The 25449-nt window shown below is 41.8% G+C and overlaps 2 protein-coding genes across 3 annotated transcripts; one reads left to right on the top strand and one right to left on the bottom strand.

Annotated features, from left to right (window-relative positions):
* LOC119732190 (calcium-activated chloride channel regulator 1-like) lies at nucleotides 1-10157 on the bottom strand. Its single transcript, XM_038205614.1, has 16 exons — nucleotides 10053-10157; nucleotides 8267-8447; nucleotides 7520-7811; nucleotides 7071-7203; nucleotides 6661-6835; nucleotides 6392-6524; nucleotides 5839-5954; nucleotides 5140-5367; nucleotides 4502-4688; nucleotides 4265-4374; nucleotides 3987-4107; nucleotides 3418-3533; nucleotides 2618-2900; nucleotides 2173-2361; nucleotides 1495-1743; nucleotides 1-1269 (listed from the first exon to the last, which is right to left on the bottom strand). The coding sequence occupies exons 2-16, from the start codon at nucleotides 8438-8440 to the stop codon at nucleotides 758-760; spliced, it is 3018 nt and encodes a 1005-aa protein (XP_038061542.1). The 5' UTR covers nucleotides 8441-8447; nucleotides 10053-10157; the 3' UTR covers nucleotides 1-757.
* LOC119732189 (calcium-activated chloride channel regulator 1-like) lies at nucleotides 5314-24604 on the top strand. 2 transcript variants are annotated; one of them, XM_038205613.1, is made up of 15 exons: nucleotides 5314-5391; nucleotides 14499-14790; nucleotides 15325-15457; nucleotides 16153-16333; nucleotides 16652-16784; nucleotides 17225-17340; nucleotides 18684-18911; nucleotides 19088-19274; nucleotides 19508-19617; nucleotides 19888-20008; nucleotides 20353-20468; nucleotides 20878-21160; nucleotides 21612-21800; nucleotides 22445-22693; nucleotides 23129-24604. In XM_038205613.1, the coding sequence occupies exons 2-15, from the start codon at nucleotides 14502-14504 to the stop codon at nucleotides 23791-23793; spliced, it is 3000 nt and encodes a 999-aa protein (XP_038061541.1). In that variant the 5' UTR covers nucleotides 5314-5391; nucleotides 14499-14501; the 3' UTR covers nucleotides 23794-24604. The 2 variants fall into 2 exon arrangements, with proteins under 2 accessions (XP_038061541.1, XP_038061540.1); XM_038205612.1 differs by lacking the exon at nucleotides 5314-5391 and adding an exon at nucleotides 12242-13281.
* Nucleotides 24605-25449: the final 845 nt, after the last annotated feature.

Consider the following 25449-nt stretch of genomic DNA (forward strand, 5'->3'; position numbering starts at 1 on the left):
TGTTTATCTTGTCTGTGAATTGGGGTTTATTGCTCATAAATACTTCAAAAAGGTATAATTCTATTCACAAAACTATCTTAATGTACACAATTAATTTGAAATAGTTTAGCATCAATAGTTTAGCATTATACCGGATTTATTGCGGAGGCAGAGAAGTGTCAAGGGGAACATTTCATTTCGTCAATACTCAAACATAACGACACAAAGTTGGGGAACTTTTAGGTTCCGTTTTCCCATCAAAAAAGGGCAGGACACTTAACTGATATGTTATTATTCTTCTATGTTAACAACTGCGGATAAAGCATGTTAACCAACGCACCCTATAATTTTATATGTGGCCTTGTGCTTCTTTATATAGGCCTATCCATAGTTTTGCTTGAAATTCAAGTCATGAACGTTAGTAATGACGTATACAATTATTTTCCATTACCGGGCTTTTAGATTATGTTCTAATACAAACTAATACATTTACTTATGTTCCAATACAACTAATACTAATACATGTACAGATAATGGTTTGAAACCTGCCAGAAATCACTGCAATGGGTTTTTGTATTTACCTCTACAGGCTTCCAAACCAATAGTGTAGTTGACGAATTATTTGGAGTAATTTGAATTATTGCAAAATATACGCGTTAGCAGGCACAATATTATTGTCTCCAAAGGGAATTCTATAGAAAAATGTATTGCAAATGATAAATGACAATAATTAAATCAATAATCACAGTTAACTCAAGTGTCATTGTTTATTTGATTCTCAAGGGCTGACAGTGTATGCGTTATTGGCATGTCCATCAACTTCTTCCACAGTCTCTCCCACTTTCTTTTCCTTTCCACTGTCCACCTTCTTTTCCTTGGAATTCGCACACTTGACTCCCACGACAATCAACACAGCAATGAGTAGAACGCCCCCAACGGTGAGGCACACAATCATAGCGATCTGACCTCCGGTGAGCCCTTCCTTCTCTGGGTCTTTGGACGGTCCGGACGGTGGGACGTACTCGCGCAGCGTGGCCTGCACTGCGTTGGAAAACCGCGACACCAAACCGGCGTCGTCGAACGCGCGGAGCACGAACGCGTAGGAAGCCACGGTAGCGTTCTCTGCGATGGGGACCTGGATCACGTAGACTTCCCGTTGGCCGTAGTCCTGAGGTTCGCTGAGGTTCCCCTGGATGATGTCATCAGCGGAGATGACGTAATGCGACTCGGGGGTTGAGTCGTTCTGCCAGGCTAGGATTGAAGTCGCCCTGACGATTTCGTAACGGGAAGCTGTGGATAGTCAAAAACTAAACCAGTTAGAACGTGGACGGAATAGGTTTTCCCCCAGACGTTCAAGATAATGTTCCCGACAACCAGGCACAAACGTTTCATAATTTAAACCTGCAATTAGGGCCACATACAATGAACATCGCCACCTTGGGTCAGATATCACCCACTCGTGACTTTCTAATGACGAATTCTGTTTAGATAAAGTGAAAAGGTTCAACAGCAAACCTGCTCCGTTGTCCAAGTCGTCACCAGGCGCGGTCCAGGCCAACGTCACTGTCGCATTCTCGAACGAGGACGCGCTGACCCGGAGATCAATCACAGTGCCTGGTGGGAAGGTATCACTTCCGGGGGTGAAGCCCGGCGGTTCGCTCTCAACACGGCTGGAACCCCCGGAAATGCCTCGGCTGAAGTAAGGAGCGGAGCGGCCCTTGGGCTCCTCGGGAGGTGTACCGGGCAGGGGAATCTCGAAGCCACCTGTATTTTCACCAAAACACAACTTCGGCTAATTTCTGAACGAAGCTCAATTTTTTAACTATAGAACATTATTCAAATGGTTTTGTGACGTTGTCCTACTATCTGCATGGTGAACACTGAAATGCTCTAAAACAGGATACGATTCGCTAATTAAGAATTGAGATCCATACCAATGTTAAATACAGTTTGATCGGTGAGATAATGACAAAATTGGATACATGTAACAACAAAAAGTTTGGTCAAGCAACATGTCTTTGTTTTCGACCTGTTCTAGATTTTGGTAATGCATGCAGGAAGCAGGCCGCGCATGTGATACGTGCCTTCTTGTCCCTTGCGTGTACATACGGATACAGAGCCAGTTCCTCCAAGAAGCCATATCACACGCGGTACTTTTGAATGTTAACACTTAAAGGAGGGTCTATTTCATACCTATAGTGGGTAGATCGAAGACTTTATCTGGGCTGATGATGGGTCGAGCCTTGGAGAATGGTGCAGTGTCCACCACCACGGCATTCCCGTTGTTGTTGTCCACGTCAATCTTGATGCCGTAGAAACCGACGCCAGTGAAATCGGTGAAGGTTCGAGAGTAGACCCCGTCATTCTTGGTCACATCCACGCCTGTGTTTCAAGACAAGATTCAAGTCAGTTCCAAGTTGAACGTCGTTGTAGTGGGCCATGCAGGACACCATAGTTCTTTTGTGTTTATGCAGCTGCAGACCGAGGCCACACCGCCAACAAAACGCGCGCCAAACGCGCCAAGCCATTTGCTGATTGGATACCAACCTGCCGTCACACGCTGATCACGCACTGAGAACGTGCCCACTGCATGATCTTACCGTGCTCGCTAAAATACGCAGCGTGAAGTTGGAAATACCTGCTCCGTTATCCAGCAGCTGCAACTGCACAGGATCGTAGCCTCCCGGTCTTTCAATCGTGGCGTAGACATTGGCGTAGATGATGGGACTGAAACCCTGCCGGAGCTCGGCGTATGCCACCAAAGGCTCGCCTCGCTCGAAGGCCGTGATGGAGCCGCTCAGCTCTGACGTCACGATGATGGGCTCTACGTCATCACTTGCTGGGTACGAGGATATTGTGATGCTGACCTCCTCGTCGTCGGAGTCGTCCAGGTTCCGAACAGCGAACTCCCAGGCACCAGGCTGACAGTTTGATTGAACGGTGAAATATTGCAAAGATGTATGAATCGGAGGGAACTTTTACAGAAGCGGGCCGGTGTAGCAATTAGGACATCCGTTCAATTTTCAAAAAATCATTAAGTGTTTTTCTCCTCACTTCAGCATCTTTTAAAAGTTCGAACAATGCGCACAGGTACAACAGCGGACACATAGACTGGTGACACATTGGTGACGTTCAACCTCCTCTTGATGTTTATAACAACCGTTGTTGTTTATCTCACATCTGAGCTTTTGTTTGAGATGCACGTTCATTTTTCGATATTTCGGCAACATACACATTTTCCTCAAGGGAGGTTGTGCGATTACGTTCAGAGCATGCCGACGCAATTGATGAGTTAACACTTTGGGGTCTTAGCACAACTATACTCCTCCTCGACAAGTTGTTCTCGCATCAAATGATGCATCCACAAACCGCAACCTAGTTATATTCTCCACAATGTTAAGCCTTAAATCTAAACGATTAATCCCTCTTGTATCTTACCTGCACGACGCCGGGGAGTTTGATGGTGAGCAGTCTGAAGGTGACGTCCACGCCATAACCATCGTACGTCGAGTTGATGACGGTACCATTGGGGTCCGTCAGTGTAACCTCGATGGCTTGACAGGAAACAAATATAAGAATCTCTAATCTAATCACCGTAATATGCTTGAATGCTTTGTAGTGATATCAATGATTTGTATTAAAATAAGTAGATATGTTGGTTTGCGTTTAGTCTACTTTGAGCTAGAATTTCTGAGGCATTGTTGTCCCTCAAAATGTTTCAGTTATACATTCAGCATAACTTATCATTGTGCTTCATAGGGCTGGACTGTATCGGGTATATGTCATTTTTCAGGGCAAGTTCATGACATTTCATGTAAATCCTGTGTAGAAACATAATTAGCATTCCAAATTTAAGTCCTACAGGTGCATTTCCAACCATCTGACAGAATCCAATGATTCTGTCAGATGGTTGGAAATGCACAGGGTCGGGAAATTACATAATTGATGTGGGTTTTATAGATATTTGGTACAGTTGGGGTGTAGTGGGAATGATTTCATATTATTACCAAGCTGGTCTGTGGTTGTCCATGAGAATGCGAACTCGGTCTTGCGCCCGAGTGTGTTGTCCATGAAGATACCGCCCTCTCGCGTTTCGCTAGCGACTAGTGTCCAGGAAGTACCGAAGAGCTTCACAAAAAATGGGAAGAATAAAAAGAAGAGGTTATAAGAAAGATACTGCAAAATACAAAGAAAATACCCAAGTCATTGAGATGCATTCTAAAATTATATCATGCAACTTTCATTTACAGTTATTGGATCATAAAATAATGGGGGTGAAACAAACCTGTACGCGTTTGTCGGCATCTCTGACGTCACCGCGTTCCATTGTGGAAGCAAACGCCTCGTAGAGCGTGTTGGAGCCAGGCTCGTTCGAGTAAAAGAAAGATTTGCCTCCTGAAATATATAATGAGTTTGAACGTGGTAGAGATTTGGTATAGTTGTAAGTAGGCACATACATAATTTAAACAAAGAGGAAATACTCTCAATTGAAGTAGAAGTATTCGATTTGTAAATTTCTTACCAGTAGCGTCTGACAATTTAAAGAGCTTAGAATCGGCGTTCTGTGTGAAGGCCAGGCTGTCCACGATGACCCCTGACCTAGTGACGTCATCGATGACGTCATCGATATAGGGCGCCTCCCTTTCATCACCGTCCGATATGAGTAAGATGATGCCGCCGGCTGGGTTCCTCCCTCCATAGGATAAAACCTGAATGTGAAAAGATGACTTCGCTCATGAACTTAACCGGAATTGGCGAAGAAACAGGGTATCATTGAAGATTTGCTTATTATTTAGTCTGAGCTATTTAAACAGGGTCGGACTGGAATTCGTAAAGGTTAAAACGGGCTGAGGAATGGAAGGGATCATATAGCCCTCCCGTTCCATCCTTTTCAACGTTTAAATGACCCATGCAATTGTAAATGTTTCAATTAAGTTTTTCAATAAAGTTTTGCAATGCTCTATCATAAGAAGTGCCGAGTGGTACAGAACCAATCTGCACCTAAAACTCAGGACGAGCTAAATAACTCGATTACCTGTTTTGAATTTGGGGATGTAGTAATCCTATTTCTGCGTTTTATTGAATGTTCTTAGCCTAGAAAGTTTAGTTCCAGTGCTATTGATAAACTTGATATCAATAATTTATCATGTATTTTATTACCTCTATTGACTTTAAGAGCCCGTCCCCAATAGCCGTGCTTCCAGCCGCATCTGGCGGGAGAGATTCCAGCAGTGCCTGGCGGTCGTCATCACTGGTAACCAGCGTCAGGTTCTTGAGTATGATGCCGACATAGTTGAACTCAACGATGCCGATGTAGCTGCCATCCGTTACGATGGACGAGATGTAGTTGGCGGAGGAGCTGATCATCTTGCTGAAACGGTTGTCCGTCTTAGAAAATTACAAGTAACAGAGGTATTTTTTTTATATTTTGAACGAGACCCCAGACATTCCATTCAAAATGGCTGCTCTTGGTTGCTCATAATTAGCTTAATAGGGAAACTGATTCGATAGTGCACACTTCTAATCATTGGATTTTATGAAAATGTTGACAGCGGATATGATATTTTTTAGGATAGTTTCATCCTCAACCCTCGTGTGTAAAAAAAATTCAAATCGTGGACCTCCTTTTGTTCTTTTGTTGATACTTTTTTGGAAGACCTCTCTTTGGTTTTGTGCACTGTTTTCAAACTGTGGACTTGACCTAATCGTGGACCCTATTATACCTGTACATACTCAAACGTCCTTGTTTGCAATACAGGTAAGACATCACACTCATTATTGGTCACAGATCGACGTTGTATCTCCTTTATTGTAAAACAAATTCTTAGGTTGTTGTTTCAGTTTACAAGCTTTACTCACGGTCATGCTCCCAGACGTATCCATCAGTAGAACAACGCGGATGTCTTTGTGCTGGACAATGGTAAACTCAGGTACCAGCTCCTCTTCAGTCATGTTGCGGGGTGGGTTTTTATCTCCTGAGAAGAAAACCAGAAACGAAACGAGAAAAATACATTAGCGGATGGGGGGGAAGATGCCGGCACGGTATGTCCTTTGAAATGCTGAATCAGACCAAAGTCAATTGGCCTTTTGGCCTGAAATCTTACTATTTTCGTTGCTGAATTACGTCTAGTAATGTTCTGCTAACAATCCATTTAGCAGGGCGTTTATTTTCGCTGGCCTATTGATGCTGTGGCTGCTGTTCAGGTTCAATTCAATACATCAGCTACAACAGATATCTGGGCTTCTCCATTAAGCAATTGTGGAGGTCACTCAATAATCTTGAGGGAATACAATTTAATTCCAAGTAACCATTTCTCATCAAGTCAAATGTATGAAGTGGCAATGTATAGGCGCAAACACACTTTTTGGAGACACAAATTTTGAAAGGTGGTGAGCACGTGACTGCGCTCACCTTGGAAGTCCACGTGATCTCGTAGGACCTCCCAATTACTCCGACGTCCGCAAAGGCGATTGTGTTTGTTTGGCGCCTCTCGGTTGTGCAGGTTTGACTCATTGGTTTCATCGTCGTCACAAAAATTGGCGATCTGTAAAGTGAATGAAACCATTAATTGGGTTTATGATGAGGGATTTGATCTGTTGATGTTGGCTGAATATGTGTACTAAATGTGTACTGAAATTTACTTACATTTACTACAGTGTATAGTGTAGCAGCATACTTACTAGTTCTAGAGGATAGGTGCCGTACATAATGGACGATGTGACGTCATCCTGATTCACTATTACGTAATACACGCAACCATCCTCGTATCCAACGTCCGGGCCGCCGTTGCATTCCCGGTAGAACAAGTTGTCGGGGAAGAAAATCAGGGGGACGGCCTTGTAGTCATAGGAACACCTGCAGCGTGCAATTTTGAAGTTTAAAGACCATGTCACCGTTGAAGACAAAGATTCTTATTCTGCTTTGTAGTCAGGTATAGCGTTCTTTGCTTATGAATACAGATGTTCTCATTTGCATAAACTCATTATGAATATGTAAGTTGTTATTATGAATACGGATGTCATTAGCATAATTAATTTAAAAGTTTCTTTGTAAACAACACGTCTATTGTTGGCACTTTAATATCCCAAACCTGACTCCTTCAAACTGATTGGTGATTGGTGAGAAGTAGAACTCCTGGTAGTTGTCGGGATCGCCTACAGCATCCGGGTACTCGTCGAATAACCCCCAGCGAAGATGACCCCACTCGTGCACGAGCATGCGCCCTGTTTATCGAAAAGGAATTAAGTTGACATTTCTGAGTTGTATATCAAGAGCTTGTTCTTAGACAATCAGAATTTTTGACTATCGGTAATATAGAAAAGCTTCTTGAAAGATATTCTGGGATTAATGTATTCTAAAAGCAGAAAGTATAACACTGCTTAAAGTAGGCCTATGGCACAAACATTTGGATATGATTGTGTGGAAATCTCCTCCAAGAATCAAAGTACACTCCAATTATAATTAAATAATGTTTGTCAGCACACGTCAGAAATAGCGACAAAGTGGGTATCGCCAAACGATTATCAGTATCAGTATTACCAAGAGGGCCGTAGTACAGTTCCGTATTGGGATCAGATAAGAATGACTCCAAGAAATGTATATGGATGCCTTGCTCGCCGCATCCCTGGTACTGCTTCGTGTACTGCAGCGGTGCCCAGCGCGGATTGGGCGGGGCCACGATGACGTCGGCGTAGTCGAACGTCACGTTGCCAGGCAACTGGTACTCCGGCTTAGGCGTCCATGTTTTGGGCACCAGGATGGTGACTTTATCAAAGTAGGCGCGTTTCCGGGTAGCTTCGTAGAGGTACTTTGATCCCTCGGTGAACATGTACTGTGAATGAAAGAGGGGACTGATATTGGCACGAAATAACGACTCAGGCGACAGCCATTTTCTGCGGTGGTAGTAGAGGCGCACTTTGGGCTCCTTCGAACAATAGGAATACCAAAATGGGTGCGCGCCTCGTCTTCAAGAACGCGTGCATGCAGCATGTGCTTGAATGTGGCACCACCGCAGTAGAAGCTTCTGATTCTGGCCGCCGGATTCCACCATTGAAAGAGCATCAATGTTCAAATTCAAAAACTATGTGATTGATTGATTTTTTCCCCTCATGTTTATAATTTCAATATAACGATATGCCCTTGATCTGAAGTATGATGTTTTGAGACAGAAGTGTTTTTTTTAATTAATTTTTTTAAAAGTTTTTACCTTTCATTTATCCATCAATGAGATTTTGAACACGATACAAAGATGGTGATGTGGGCTTAGGGAGTTGTGGTGACACGTACCTTAATACGCTCAATTAGTTCATCATTTTCCGGAACATTGTTGTGAATGGCAACCACGATACCCGTGTAGCCGTTGTTTTCCAGGCGGATTGACGAGGGCCTGGTCAAGGCGTCTACGTTTGAATGGACCAATAGGAGAATGGCTACAGTTACTACGGCCGAGCGAAGACCCATCTTTGTTCTAGAAAGAAATTAAAAAGACGTCTTGTTTTTACATTACTTTTTGGCATTGTTCTCTTAGTACGTAACGAAAATCTCGAACGATATCTCTCCTGATCTGTATTTTTTCATTGATCATGCTGCGAAAGGTGATGTTTTATATTTCTTTTTGGGGGGGTGGGGCCTAAATAAATCCAACACAAAACAGTAGTTGCACCTGTATTTGTTCTCCACTCAACTCAGTAGGCTGAACCCTTCGTCTTCTATGGTATTCACCTGTTGATGAATACCTCGGATACTACCGAGCTCCTTAATGTGTACCAACAGGATTTAGATAGCGTGTAGGTTTATTTGTCCAGCTAGTGACGGTGTAGATTTCTAATCTGATCTGCACTATCATGCAAAGATCATCTTTTCAAACAAAGGCCGACATAGTGTATCGCAAAGTAAACTTGACATTTATCCATGCACATTTGATGAATAGTGTCGTTAAGGATGTCTTGATAGGCAATGTTGTCAGACTGTTCAATTGTTCAGATGACAATTCGCTTGTTAGTTTTAACGTGATCTGCGATATCATTGAAGGATTTTCAAACAAAGCCCACGGAGGTATAGGGCCTATACATCACCGAGTACACTTGACATTTCTCCATACAGGTGCGATGAATATTGTTGTTGTTAAGGATGTATCGACAATGAGACAATTCAGTTCTTCGGAGGATCCTCATTAATACTTGTGAAGGATACTCGAGCACAGACTACGAACCTGCTTTAATATGATTGGGTCAATTTTAGGTTACAAAGCAATAATTATAGTCCTGTTCTTGTCTAATTCCGGACATGATGCACACATGATTCAAACACTTGAAGAAATTTAAGCTTTGACTTGTTCTAAGCGCTAAACCCCAAACTTTTATAGTTACGAAAACTCTAGCAAAGTTTTAAAGGTCTTATTAATGGTATGAGTCCCCGGACTCAGCCAGTCGAGGATTAAGTTTAAAACCTTTGTGACGTAAATAGGTATGTTGGAATCCAAGATCACCCTCAGATTGCAGCCAGTGCCAAAGTGAAGTGCGAACGGGAACCTCTTTATAGGTTTTGGTCTCAGATGAACTTTAAGACAACCTCACCCAAGTCCAAAACTGTATAACTGTTAGCAAGCTCGGGTACGTAATTGACATGGGCATGGAACATATATCGTATCGAGCTACGACAAGAACACGATGAAGAGGAAACTTGAAAGAGTGACTGCAGTTGGCAAAATATTGCATTAACAGGCATTGCATTGCATTAATTGTCAGCTTGAAAGGTATCGCACCGTAACGGCACATCGATTCTATCTTGTGCTATGTACCGTGTTGTCTACAGTTATGAATATTAATTATTATGGACACATGTGGTACGGAATTCCGTTAGTTTGTGACACGTCAAGTTGAATCCCAAGAACGCATTGGTTCAACCTCACACAAGCGTGTTTCTGTGGTTTGGACACTTTACATTTCTATAACATTATAATTCCTCATTGCAAAAAAGCTTTAAATAGCTTCCGACCGATTTAATCATTCTGAAACTTTTTGAATCAAGCAGAAAAATATTATTGACAAGTTTCACAAACATTGGTACTTACATGCAAGTTTCCCGGCGGTCGAGTTATTAACCTGCCCGCGACCACAACCATCGGTTTAATGCGTTAATTTTTCAACTTGTCCGGTGACCACTGGCCACAGCTAGAGACAATTATCACAAAAAATCTTCCGCAAATAGAAACACACAACTACCAACAAGATATCCAAGGTTACCAACATGCCGGTAATGAAAGATGATAGGGATTACACATCTATGTAATCCTTTGTTTCAATAAGTAGCCACGCAAGAGTAAATAAAGGTGTATCTACTAATGTAATGCTGTGGACCCATGTTAATCCTTCCGTCAGATTACTTTGATTTGCATGTACAGTAATTGTAACAAAGCTAATGTCACTCCCTCTTTAGAGAAATGGACTTCCAATTCATATTTCCAGGGTTTTAATCTGTCGATGTGATGATGTAAAAATCAAAGACGTTGCTTGGTTTTTGAAGGTTGCTTGTGCTTAGTTTCCCATTTTGTTATAAGCATTCTAAATGACTGACATACTTCCAACCAGTTGGTTATAGTAGCCAAGATTTGAAATTGTCCGGGAAAATAATAACCGACTTTGATCTGTTAAAACAGGGAGTTTTAATTTCAGTGTCGAAGGCGTATAGTACTGACATACCAATGACATAGATATTTTTAAAGTACTTAACAGTCTTCAGAACTCAAAGACTTCATTTTATGGACATGTGCTTCATTGTTTTTACCTCTTTTGCTGCGTGAGAGACACTTTATAATTGTCTATCCGTATTGGTTTAGCAATATATCAATCGTCCTTATGAATGTGCGCCAGTGGTTCGCAGGAAATAAACTTAAAAATGTTTTTGTAGACTTCTTTCGACAGTGAAGCTCACTGTGAGCAATTCAACACACTTCGAACTCGCCCAAATAATAACGCTGATTAAATATATCCCCTGCCTCTAAATACCCTTTAAATTCTGTCACTTGTTCATTTTATGGCCTGTAAATAAATCCATAAAGAACAGTTTTCACAATTGTTGTATAATTTGCAGTGTCAAATGTTAGTGTTTTATTGTATGGTTTAGTCCTCTGACGAACTTCTTCTGACAGGTGTTAATCCGTAATTGATTATCTTATTTCACTGACAATCAATAAATCAACTTGACTACAAAACCTCCATTTTCTAAGAACTAAGCCATTGTAATGTGCCATAAATAAATGGATAGTTCGCAAATTTCGTTTGGTCATACCCGCCAGTGTCATGATCACGTGGCCAAATGATTACGTAACCAGCAGAAATTCAACCCGGTTCCGAAAATGTCCAAAAGTTGCCGAGCTTGATTCGTTAACGTTCGGGAAGTTAACTTGAAGCAAATGTCACTCGATATTCGCGATACTCTTGCGAATAGCAATAAAATGCTTATTATGCTTGATGTCGATGCCGATGTTTTGGTTTTGTTTGTTAAAATAAATTAAGTCGAAGCTCGCGATGGCCAAAATTCAAATTTAGCCACATAGTATAAGTAATGCTACATCCCATATTTCAGAATTGGAAATCCCCGGCATGTTTCAGAACTGAAAGCCTAAAATTGCACTCGGACGACGTTAGGATTTTCTTTGAATTCTTACATCATGTTTTATTTTTAATTATGACCTACTACATATGTGTATTGGAATCGTCAGGCCAAGGCACCAGACTAACACATTGGCTGCCCTGGGGATTCCCCGTTCGATTCCACAAAGCGATATCAACTGAATTGCGTGTGCAAATACAATGCCGTCGCGTCTTATCAAAAAACTACTTAAACTTTGACATGTTTATGTATAGCTAGTAAGGCCCCCAAAAAAGTCTCCGGTTTCTGGTATGGAGCTTGCCCAAAAAGTGTTGCGGCGACGCGGCTTTTTGTTTTTTTTTACCTGATTTTTTTGCTTCAAATGTCGGCTGATGACTGCAAATGGTGCCCGACTAAACTTCGTGCAAATATGTGGGAGTCCAAAGAGGCCACATATAAAGCTTATTCTCGACCATAACCCAATCTAAAAACATGTTAAAATTGTGCAGCAGCAGAATTCCAGTCAAACCAGTGAGTTTGGCGGTTTTGAGACATCATCTTTCATTGAAAAAAAACTTTTTTCATTTTGCCGACGCGCATGGCTACGGCGACGCGCGCGCATACCAGAAACCGGAGACTTTTTTGGGGCCTAATAAGCCTATTGTGTCGATGCTCAGGATGTCTTTAACGATCGTGAGACAATTGTGAGTATGTGGCCTTGAAAACAGGCTTTTCAAATTGTTTCCCTTACAAGGACAGACGACCTTTTTTTAAACGTAAATGTTTTAAAAACTGAATTTAAAATCGTCGTACTGCAGGAAGCCAGAATTTGTTGTGCAAAGGTTGCTGGTCACTCTTTGAATATGCTTTGCTGTCGGGAGCTTAGAAAACCAGTATAGAATTGATGATCATTGACATTCCAACAATCTTTTTTTTGTGTCGACACTATCATTTTCCTTTGATTATGACAGCATTGGCTCGCATAAGGTATGGTACAATCAATTCTTCGCATGGGGTAGGATAGGTAAATATTTAGTGAATATGTTAGTTTTCAATCGTACGGTAGGTAATTGCTACTTGGTAATTGATAATGATCCCATGGCCCAGCATTGTGTGGCCTCTTCAAAATGTTCTTGTTTACTTACAGTAACGGATTTAGCATTAGTTTATTAACCATACCCATATTGTCAAAAACCAGGATCTCAGTCGTATGGCCTATTGAAGGCCACTACACTACGAACTTTTATCAGTGGACTGTACTCTTCTTCAATCCCGGACCTATTGCAATACTTAATTTGAACACGTGGTATGGCACAACCAATCAGAAAAGCCGAAAAAAATCTAATCTAATGTCCAAATTTAGAACTCAGACTGGGTATAAAGAGTGTCATTCGTATGTTGTCTGCGCCATTATCTGTCTCAATGTATAAAGGTGAGCTATCCTGTTCTACTTTGAAGATTTATGTGCTTCGGCGTCGTCGTAACGAACCAAGGATCTCGTTTCGATTCTTGAGAGCTAAATTAACATCTTCATTATGAAGTTGCAAGGAGCCTGCCTGATTGTAGCCACTCTCGTATTGGTTTATTCGAACGTAGACGCCCTGCTCAGGCCATCATCAATCCGACTAGAGAACAATAGCTACACGGGCATCGTGGTGGCTATTCACAGCAATGTTAACGAGAGCGTTGAGCTAATTGATCGCATAAAGGTAAGTCTATCCACCACAATTTGTCCTATCCCCTTTTTGTGCCATTTTTTTCCCCAGACCTGGCCTACTTTTAAATCATCATCTTTATATGGTCTGGGTCGGTCTGGGGCAAACGGCCAGACTAAACATGCTATTTAAACCACCGGTGACGTATCATTAAAAAACCCAAGAACTTTAAAGACAATCTGCGTCTACAGCCAATTATTTAAAAAACAAAAACGGCCATGTTGTCATAGTTTCATATCTTCAAAGTTTAATTTTTTTCTAGTCGACTTTGTTTTCGTTCCAAAGGAAATTAAAACAGTCAGATATATCTGTAATATTATCATTCAAAAAGTTTGTAAAAAAAAGATCAAACGAGTGAGTTCTTTAAAGTGGCAATTTATAGCAATAATAAGAATGGGTCATTTGGGAGACATTTCCATAGACTTGTTCACAAAATTTTTCAAACTTAAATGTGCCCTAACCCAATATTCCCTTGTCCTTTTCCCACGAATTTCGGTATTTTTACTAATTAGACCACGAGCAACAAATATAACCTGATTGCGACGGTAAAATGTTGCCTCTAAAGGGGGCTGTGGAATTTAGGCAAACATGAAAATGTCTCCCTAATGACCAGTGTCTCCCTATTGTCGAAGAAATTACGATAACGTGTCTCCCTAATGGTACATTTGTAGGAATAATACTTATAAGAATAATAATAACAATAATAACAATAACAATAGCGCCAAAGTCCTCCTAAAAGACGCTCAAGGAACTTTACATAGATGCAATTGAAAAGCTTATAAGGCCAGTCAAACTTTATAAATATTGTTTGAGTACTATTCAAAAAGGCGTATCCAAGCAAAAGTAAGTGATCACAAAGAAACAAATTTATATAATCACAAAAGACATTTAAACAGAGAATATGATTATAAACCTACGTTTTCTGCAATCAAAGCTAAAAATACTTTAATATTGAGAAATCGGATAAAAGCCGGACCGGCCAGTAACAGTAACCAAACAAAAAGTAAATAAATTCCCGCATAGACAAACCTACCCCGACTTCCCAATAATACACAGAGAAAACTAATGACCAAAAATAGAAAAACGAATTATACTTGGACCAACCATTAGAGGTACCATTAAAATAGAAATTTAAAGTGCATTCGTCTTCTACGGTTCTATTCATTATAATTGGGGTCGGTCCTAAAAAAATGATTACTCCTTTTTTCAAGTACATGTTCTACGAGGGTTCCAAGTACCTCTATGAAGCTACCCGGAAACGCGCCTACTTCGACAAAGTCACCATCATCGTGCCCAAAACATGGACGCACAAGTCGGAGTACAAGTTGCCCGGCAACTTGACGTTCGACTACGCCGACGTCATCGTGGCCCCGCCCAATCCGCGCTGGGCGCCGCTGCAGTACACAAAACAGTATCAGGGATGCGGCCAGCGGGGCGTTCATATACATTTCATGGATGAGTTTTTGACTGATCCGGAAGTGGAGCTATATTACGGTCCTCTTGGTAAGAACACCTTAATTCATTAAGGAGATAAAAGTGTCATGGAGCGTTTGCAAACTAGTATACAAATAATGAATGTTGATGAGTGCAATGGTAAGAATATTTTTATCAGGTGTGGCCGTGCAATGGAACTTCTATTTTTAGTGGAATAGAACATTTGTTTTTGCTGTGCCACCGGGCCGTGGGTTGGGAAGAATAATTCAATGACACGTGATCAATGACCGACCAATCAGATGAGGGAGATTTATTCAGGCGTTGTATAAAAGTTACTATAGAAGTTTATTATCTCAAAAGTTTGTGACTTGGTTTTCTATCTCTATACGTTAATAATTATGTTTGTTGTTTTTGTGGATTTGTAGAGGTTGATGCTACTTTTGTTTTAAATATAAAATTATAAAAAAAATCGCCAAAAAAATTAAAACAGAAATGCACAGTTGCCGTTTTTATTGATCGACGTATCGTGAGGTACAGGTCAATATTTCAGAGGTCTTTTATATCACCTTAGTTTATAAATTGCGTATTTTCCGTTTAATACAGGGCGCGTGCTCGTACATGAGTGGGGTCATCTTCGCTGGGGGTTATTCGACGAGTACCCGGATGCTGTTGGTGACCCAGACAACTACCAGGAGTTCTATTTTTCTCCTCTCACGCAGCAATTTGAAGGAGTCAGGTACCAAGAAACGGACACAAAAGAAACAACAAAAAAATTTAAAAAAATAACAAATGCCAAAAAAACCAAACTCCAATCCAAGTTCAGTCGACTCTCGTTAATACAAGCACGGTTTAGACGTGATTCGGTTAAGACGCGCATATTTCGCCAGTCCCGACCGAAGTGTGCATATTACTATGAGGGAAAAAATGCTTAATACGAGCTTGGGTGATACCAGATGACGGTTAAAACGAGCTTGTTTTGCAGTCTGGCAAGTGCACATCTATTGTTATCTGTCTATTTCCACGTGCGTTTTGGGAAAACAACTTGTCAGTCAATGTATATGTAAAATGAAATGTCGTTTATCAAAGTCATTAAACGGAAGTCGACTTGTTAAAAGAATGTAGTATCAAGACGCCACTTCTCTGATTGTGTTCAAAGTCTATAGAGAGTCGAGTGCATCTTCAAAGTATTTTCTAACAAATTGAATTAGAAATGTTACATGTCTTTTCAACATTTTTTACAATGTCTAAGGATGCGACATTCTGTCCTGACTTGGTTCCTTGCTGCTGTGTGTAAACTCTGGATTTGCGTCTCCAACGTGGATACACATGTGTATTAAATAATTAACTCATTTGACATAATGTAAACCACAGTTAACATTCAAATGCATACACCACCGTTGGTTGCTTATTGTTTCCTTTCAATCCAAACAGGTGCTCTTACGATCACAACGCCTTTCCCTTGAAGTTCTTCCCGGAATCGCAAATGTATCGTCCTTGTAACGGTGGACCAGACATTGGGTACGAGGAAGGATGTGTGTATTACGTCGTTGCCAATCAAGATAAAGACTTAGTCTCGTCTTCGATCATGTTTTCAAGCTACCCTCTCGGCCCGGTAGGTGACCTCTGGGGGCGTGTCTTTGAAATATGGGGCTTTTGAAATACTGATTACGTCCCCGGACTGGATTTCATCTCTAACTTCTGTATCGTTTTAAAGTTTTAGCTGTCCAAACCAAAAGTATCATGACAAAGAATGTAATGTTTTTTCAAGAAGACCACGGACCCACATTGAGTGGGTTCGACTCCACTTGAAGCACGTAGCCATCAGATTTCGTCTCGCAGGATCTAGGATGTTAATCAGAGATGATTAGCCAGGGCAACCACACGGATAATATCTAGACTAATTATCTTCTGGTGTTTTTTTTTTTGGCAGATCAAGTATTTCTGTGACAACGATTCGTCAGACTCGCCCAATCTACACAACCGAGAGGCGCCCAACAAGCACAACCGTCTTTGCACAAGTCGGAGCAATTGGGAGGTCCTGCGAGATCACGAGGACTTTCGAAGTAAGAGCGGCCATCAAATCTTGGCACTGTAATCCATAAGTGTGATTAGAGGTCTCGATCCACAGTTACTATAGACCCATCCATTAGATGCCGCCAACTGCGCACGACATGCAACAACCAACAACACGTCCAGCGCGCGTGCACGCACGTCGGACATTCATCACGACAGTGATTGGTCAAAGCACTAGTGGGCGGAGCTTGTGATGGCATCAAGCTCACGCGCAAGTTGGCGCGCAAGTAGTAGACACCGTTGATCTCCATAGTAAGGGAGATCAATGGTAGGCACATCAATGGTTAAAGCATACGTGAACGTGACACGTGCAAATGGCAACTCCTAAATGTGTTTTGTTTGCCGGTAAACGGTTGACTTGTTTTCTGCCGAACCCATATCCTGAGGTATAACCTTTCCCGTCTCAATTCTTTGTACATATTCCTGTCAGATAACATAAACCCGCCCCGTGAGATAAGCGAAGATGACTTGATGCCGGAGATAACGATCGTCCAACACCAAGACATTCGCGTGGTACTTCTGTTGGACACATCCGGAAGTATGACGGTGAGTCGTTCTAATCGAATCTTTCAACTAGCCCCATTTAACTTAGATCCGTATGTACAGGCCTACATGGAATTTCGCCACCATTAATGTCATGTTGCTGGAGTTATTGCTATTCCCCAACATGGGCTTCTCCAGTTTACTACCACTAACCTTGTTCGTTGTGCAAATTGTCAGCACCCGATTTCACGAAGCCCTGCGACGCGTCGCAACTCGAGTTACGACGTGTAACACGTCGCAAGTCGCGACGCGTCGTATCTTCCATTTCACGAAAGTTGTGATGTGTTGAACGCGTCGTAAGTTCCTTGACAACGGCTTAAAACACGTCGCAAGTTACGACGTGTCTAGTGGTCATCGCAAAATAAGAAGAGTCATTTCTAAGCTAGTTTTATGCCACAAACATTACATTAACGAGATCATAATACCGAGGCAATGTGTGTAAAGTTGTAAATAGAAAATTCATTGAATAATTATGAATTAGACCGGAATATTAGAGTTGAAATTTCAAAGAAGCTATACAGTCCGATGAGAGCTTGTTTTCCTTCAAAATTGCATCGCACGGCCGCCATTTTGTTTTACGTTTTAACAAATTTTGAGCTGAGATCCGACGACTCTTTGTTGAATATCAGACGACTATTTACTGTACGCTGACTAAAGACATAAAACAGTCACCGAGTTGTGCTATAAATACACCTACGACGCGTCGCACTTACGACGTGTTTAGTGAAATGGATCGCAGGACGCGTCGCAGCTGCGACGCATCGTAGAGATACGACGCGTAGCAGCGCTGCGATGCTTCGTAAGTTACGAAGAGTTTGATGAAATCGGGTGCAGGATTCATTGGGCTGCGTTTGAGAGCCCCGTGGACTGGACACACCGCGTGCGCGTACGTCGCGCAATACGCACGACTAATTTTTATTCTGAATGTGCACAAAACCATAGCGCCATCGCGTGAGGCCGTCGCCGGCAGTGCGTTCGAATTTCCTCCCATCCCCGGCCCAGTGGTCTCTCCAACTGTCCATTTCTCATCGTTGAGGGGGTACTTGTGCACGGAGCCGGGGTGACATGATATAGAACTGTAAGCCATCTGCGATCCTGATCCTCCACCTCGATTTCACTTCACTAGTGACTTCGGAATTCTCTCCCTGATTACTTCACAGGAATAGAAATGCCTGTTAATGTGAAATCCAGACAAAAACTGTTAGGTGAGCTTACAAGTGAAGTTTTCGTCAACTTTCTTTGGGTAAACCTAAAGGGAATATGTTCTCTATAAATGTTTGAAGACCAGCTCTCATGCCGAATAAACAATTTTTTTTAAAACCTGACACGTATTTTTTGGTCTTCAGTCGAAAAATCGTTTCAACAAGATGATCAGCTCCTCCGCTAATTATATCTCTTCCATCGTCACGGAGGGCAGCTACATCGGTATCGTGGAGTTCAACTATGTCGGCATCATACGGAAGAACCTGACGCTGGTTACCAGTGATGACGACCGCCAGGCACTGCTGGAATCTCTCCCGCCAGATGCGGGTGGAAGCACGGCTATTGGGGACGGGCTCTTAAAGTCTATAGAGGTAATAAACCCAACAGGGGAAACTGTTGGGTTTTTCAAACGTTACCCTTGTCAACAGCTCCGACATGAAATCGTCTGTGTTTTTGTACCTTTCATTGAGCTGTACGAACGTTTAATCTTTTGCTTCACGTCTTTTTTTATGTCGGCGTTAACTTGCGATCTTTTTTTGTTGCGAAGGTGCTCTCCGAAGGCGGCATGGACCCGGCAGGAGGTATCATTCTGCTGATAACCGACGGAAAAGAGAACGTTCGACCGAACGTAGCTGACATCATGGACACCATCATAAGTTCAGGGGTCATTGTGGACACGCTTGCCTTCAGTCAGAACGCCGACGGGCTTTTGCCCGGGTTGTCCCAAGCAACAGGTGAATATAATAACGATCGCAATTATTGTTCGCATTAATTTAGGTTATTTAGGATGTAGATTACAATACACTATAGACCTATTCGGCTTCATACAAAGAAAAACACAGTTTGGTATATACAGTGCAATTGCAAAGCAACTTAGGTCGATACAAAGAACTGCACTTTAAAAAATAAAGTAATGTTTTATTTTTGCCTTAAAGAATTAGTAAGCTGTACTTAATTTGCCTTTAAGGTGGAAAAACGTACTTCTACTCGGACGAGGTTGGTTCCAACACGCTGTATGAAGCATTTGCAGCTACTATGGAGAGGGGTGACGTCCTAGATTCTGAAAGACGAGTGCAGGTATAGGCTAGTCAAAATTTCAGGAATAAAAAATATTTATTTCCCTTTCAATCTATATGTTTTTGACTACCCGAAGTTGTCTTGTGGCATTTTGAATTAGATGTTAATAAGAATGTCTCAGCAAAATTCAGGGCAGAAGATCCTGCATCCCAGCTGCCCAACTACGAACGTGATATGGCATTTCTTGTTTTTGCTGAGACAACCTTGTTTTGTGGCCAATTTAGATGAATTTCCAATTATTAATGAGATTGCAACACATTTCTTTTTAAGTTGATGGGAACCTCTTGGTCTTTAAAAAGTGATGAAGAAAGAACGAGCAGCATCTTCTTGGACAGCACTCTGGGTAGAAACACTGAGTTTGTTTTCTCTTGGGAAACGGAAAACGTCCTTGGTAAGTTGAATGCATTCTATAAAGATTTAATTGCAGATATAAATTCTTAAACAAGTTGTAGAGAGGCTCTTGAAGAATCCTCAGTAGACGTTGTTACGAGTTCTAAGTTTTAAATTGATCGATATGTCAGAATTACGACTTATTACGAATTACTGAGGTACAAAAAATGTTTGTATTTGCTCCAACGTGGCTTACAGAATGCAACACAAAAAAAGGTGACGTTATTACATTTTGGGACTATTGGCATAGGGAATCGCAGGGAAAAATGCTACAATATATTTTTTACAAACTGTGCATACTAATTTCTTACTGTGTCGTCATTTCTCGACAATGCCCAATTTCAGCAATCGATGTGAACATCACACGACCGAATGGGAGTATGATCGACTGGTCCTATGAGGGTTATGGTGTCGACATCTCCTTCAGAATTTTAACGGTGTCGATCAAAGGACAGGCCGAGGTAGGAAATAGTTAAATGATGGAGATATGCATCTGATCAGATTCCGGATACTTTCGTTTACTTGTTGAAATGAAGTAAAACGAGCATGCGCCACTCATCTTCTGATCTGTCATTTTAAGTTTGACGTGCAGAAATTATGTGAAAAAAATACCTGTCCGTAATCCCCGTATACTGATGTACATTGTAACATTCTGCAACTAAATAACAATCTGTAGTAGCACTTGCGACTTGTGATTCGTTTTGTTGCATTTCATTTTTTTTTTAACCGCATCGAAGTTTAAACAGAGCTCATTTCATAACTGTTTCCCCACTTTCATTCAACAATGAATTACCGAACGACCCCCACTCATGTCAAGTACTTGTTCCCGGCTCCATTTTGTCATCTTTGTTACCGATTTGATACCCACAGGCTGGTTCCTGGAAATTTAAAGTTTGGAACAATGGTACCCAGAGTCAGGATGTTGTGGTCACCATCTATTCGTACCCAGCAAGTAATGACGTAGAACCCATCATCGTGACGTCAGAGCTGAGCGGCTCCACCACAGCCTTTGAGCAAAACGAGCCGCTGGTGGCGTACGCCGAGATTCGCCAGGGCTTCAGACCTATGATCTACGCGAATGTCTGGGCGACCATTGAGAGACCACAAGCCGGATACGAACCTATCAAACTCCAGCTACTTGATAATGGCGCAGGTAATATTTCCGATTCCAAATGCCGCTATTTACCCATTTTAATGTAAATCCCGTGCAATTTAGCTGCGGCTGCCATTCGTGATTTGTTAATTTACCATGTTGAACTGATTCCCGATGGAGTCTGCATGGATACTGTATGTTGGAGTGATGGAGCTAGCCGATCACATCAGCAGTCTCCGAGCATGAACTGTAGGGCATTCAAGAGTTGCTCAAAATTGTCTCCCCAACTTTCTCTTCTTGTGAGGGGGTAGGCCTACTTTTGCAGGCAGTCCAAGTGTTGTTATATTGTTTTTAACTTTATCTAACAGCCATCGAAACTGACTTTGGGCAATTAGGCGGTAACATTCTAAAAGGTAACAAAATGGCGTATATCACGTTTTGGAAAAGGTACTCTCCATGTGAAAACTTAATGACTCGCTCAAGTTTGACTAACGATCGTCTTAACTACCAGGGGCGGACGTAACCAAGAACGACGGAGTGTACTCAAGGTACTTCACCGAGATGACTGGCGTCGGATACTATGGTGTCACGATTGACGTGGACAATAACGAAGGCAACGCCATCGTCATCGACTCGAATCCCTTCTCCAAATCCCGACCGATCGTGGATCCTGACGATGCTTTCAATCTGCCTGATATAGGTACGACCCGAGACCCAATGTTACTTGGTAAAAATGTTGAATGGTTCACGATTCATGAAATTTCAAAGTTCAGACGACTCCAATATACTTTATACTGTATGTTTTGTGTAAATTTTGTCCACTAGTTTTGTATTAGTAATTTTTTGTCTAATTTTATTTTTATGTAATTTTAATATGAGGGATCCTTTGGAAAGCAGTTCTTTAAAACTAAAATGGACTACCCTCGGTAAAGATTACAATAAAATACAAACATATAATGGAAAAAAGGAAACGAGTGAGAAAAGCCCGTAGGGATTGTCCTCTTGGATAGAAATGATTTTACATGTTGGTATTTAATAACCATTTAGGGATGTAGGCTCACTGAATGAAAGCCGCCAGTTATACAAGTCATTCACAAGTCATAAAGTTTTCAAAGTAAATCAGTCTTCCGTGACAGGTGGTGCAAAATAACCGTTTCAAAGGCGTCCCATTCCGGTTCTTCTTCTGTTTTTACCTAACATTGTGACAACTTTCAATGTAACTTGTGATTGGACTTGTGTTTCGGCTTTAAATTGGCTTGTGATTGACTTGTCTGGAGCACTGTCTCCAAGTTGTTAGGTTTTTCAATCAACTGCATACTCATCCTCATCTTCTACGTCCTTCAGGCGGGGTGAAGATACCATCGCCCGGTGAACCACCAGCGGAGCCAACAGGCACACCTGCCCCGGCGTTCAGTCGTGGTACATCGGGCGGCTCAAGCCGTGTAGACGCCACACCTCCTGGCTTCTCGCCAGGTGCTGACTTGTTCCCTCCAGGAGACATTCTAGATCTCAGAGTCACGAATACCTCGTTCCTGGACAAGACGGTATCATTAGCTTGGACAGCGTCCGGAGATGATCTTGATAGTGGGGCAGGTATGTTTTAAAGCGATCTCTCTGTTAAGCTGTGATTATTTTACAAAGTCAGTTTAAGATGACGGCTTGTAAGAGTTCAGATTTCTATGATGACAATTAAGTAACAAATATGCAAGCAATGCATCAAATAAGGTGCCTCGTGGTGAATGGGGTGCCAAAGAGGACGTCTGTTTGCTTGAACACCTTAAGTGATTGCTAGCACTATATATGTTTTGTCTCGCATAGTTTCCCCAAGTTCGGGAATAGTCCTCGTTATTATTTTTAAAGGCGCAATTCATATTTGTGTCATCACTCTTAATTAGAGCGATTAAATAACAAGCATAAGCGGGCATCGCCACTCATGGATTAGACATGATAGATCGGAGAGAAACGCCTTTCCTTTCTACAGTAACTGGAAAAAAATATGATCCAGGAACGATTTTGTTTACCTTTCAGCGTCTTGGTACGAAGTAATCCGTGCCGAGTCCGTTCTTGCCTGGCAGAGCGACCCGGATCCGGAGTCGCATCTGATCCTTAACTCCAGTCACGTGCTCCAAGGAAACCTCTCGGCGCCTCAGGTGTTCGGCAGTCGGGAAGACCTGCAGGTCATGGTACCCGTGCCTGAGGAAGTCAACGTGACCTCGTACGCGTTCGTCCTGCGCGCCTTTGACGACGCTGGTCGCTGGTCTGAGTTCTCCAACGTGGTTCAGGCCGTGCTCAGGGAGTACGTCCCGGAATCTTTGCCGGCGCCGGCGCCCGCGACGACAAACGCCCCACCTGCGACGTCAAACCCCCAACCCGCTACGGGAGATGCCTCACCCGTGATGACAGACGCCCCGCCCACGACAAGAGATGCCCCGCCCGTGACGACAGACGCCCCACCCCCGACAACAGACGCCCCCATCGTTGTGACCGTAACCCCTCCCAGCACATGGCTCCAGTGGTGGCACATTGCCCTCATGGTAGTTGGGGGCTCCGTAGGTTTGTCCCTTCTGATTGGTTTGATCCTGTGCGCAGTACTCAAGGGCATCCCGTCGAAAGCCACACCCGTGTCGCCGATAATTGTAGCAGAGGCTGGTGAACATACCAACCGGGCCTACGCCCACGAATGGCTTGAATGAAAAAAGGGGCGGAGCAATAGACGAAGACACATGCCACACATTAGAATTATTACCTACAAAACAAGAATAGTGATAAACGATCACAAAATAAAGTAGTTGTCAATATCGTTTCATTGTTAACAGTTGTGTATTTCAAAAGTTATACATTATATCTTATTTACAATTCAAAATTGTGCCTTACTTTTTTTTAACTCGCTGTCAGAGCGACGCATTGATCATTATTCTCATCCCACTCTGTAACAACATGTAGGCCTACGTTAAGTTTTGCTGTGTAGAAATATTTAACAAAACAGACTAGACCAGAATGGTAATCTTAGTAGTTTGCCGTGTATGATTCTCGGCAGAAATCGGATGCGGTAGAAATCGGATGTGAAATTTCATTCGTCTTTAGATTTGAAAAGCAGGTTTTAGGGTTGTGTGGAAGTGAAGGACAGAGATGATGTGTAATTATGGAGCAAAAACAACAACAAGTGACTTAAGTCAGAAATCAAATGAGACGCCCAACAAAACAAACCTGCCAGTTTCCTTATTTTGCAGATTCTGTAATAATTAATGCGCTTTCGTTATGTAACTGCCAATGAACTGATCAGACTTGTAAGGCTTTCATGGTTTACTCGAAGTATCCATGGAATTTAGTTGTTAGCCTATCTTTTCTATGACAAAATATAAGTACTTTAAAAAAGTAAGTTTCTTACAGCTGTGTTTATAATTTCACTGATTTTTCTTGAAACTTGGATGTAGGCCTAGGCCCTATGTGGTAATGTACGCTAAGGAATCTATATTACACGATTAAAAAAATATGAACACCATCCTTCATCATGCTTTGGACCGAGTGGCTATTAGTCGAGAACCTGTCTGGTGCATTAAAAATAAAATGGAGAGTAGAATTATATTAAAAAAACAGCATTGCAACGATTTTTAAAAGGTATACGGTTACCAAGAGTGTTGTGCTGGAAATTACCCCTTCATGATACCAATGCATACATGCATCATTACTTCATCGTCGCAAAAAATAAACCCGCTGAGGTCTTATTCATTGCAAAAGGCAAACAGTTTTGCTTGTCGCGTTTTCCCATGGGCCTTATATACAAGTTGGCCATTTATGTCGAGTTCCCCAAATATGTTTCATTAATTGTTAAGTGTTTAATGGGATGGCGCCAGACTATTTATGCAGACACAATGCAGCCTTATTTTACTGTCATTTTTTTTTAAACATGGCTTTAAACATTAGGGGAGGTTTCATTACGAATTGAAAATAATTTATTGAAGCAACATGAAATTGATTATAAATTAACTTCCTTTCATTTCTTTCGCAAGTCCCAAAAATTAAGATTTTACCTAACTTTCAATTCAATATGGCCGACTCGTGAATAAGGCCCATAAGGCCATATTAAGGCGTTATTTGGGCAGTCTCTAGGTGGCGCACTGTATTGTGAATCTTTCTTTTTCCTTCGATCCATTGAAGAGGTTCTTGGTCACCATAATGATGCTCAAACACCATACATGTTTGTTTTTGTGAAAACTAAGTGTAAAAATCCATTTCTGTTTATTCTTAAGCTGAAAGTTTGGCAAATATTGCTGTCAGAAATCAAGTCACGTTTATATACACGAAGTTGAATCTTTTTACAAAGATCTGTTTTCACCAAAAAGTAGATT

The sequence above is a fragment of the Patiria miniata genome, unplaced genomic scaffold, assembly GCF_015706575.1.
Source record: "Patiria miniata isolate m_02_andy unplaced genomic scaffold, ASM1570657v1 HiC_scaffold_24, whole genome shotgun sequence".
Classification (NCBI taxonomy): Eukaryota; Metazoa; Echinodermata; class Asteroidea; order Valvatida; family Asterinidae; genus Patiria; species Patiria miniata.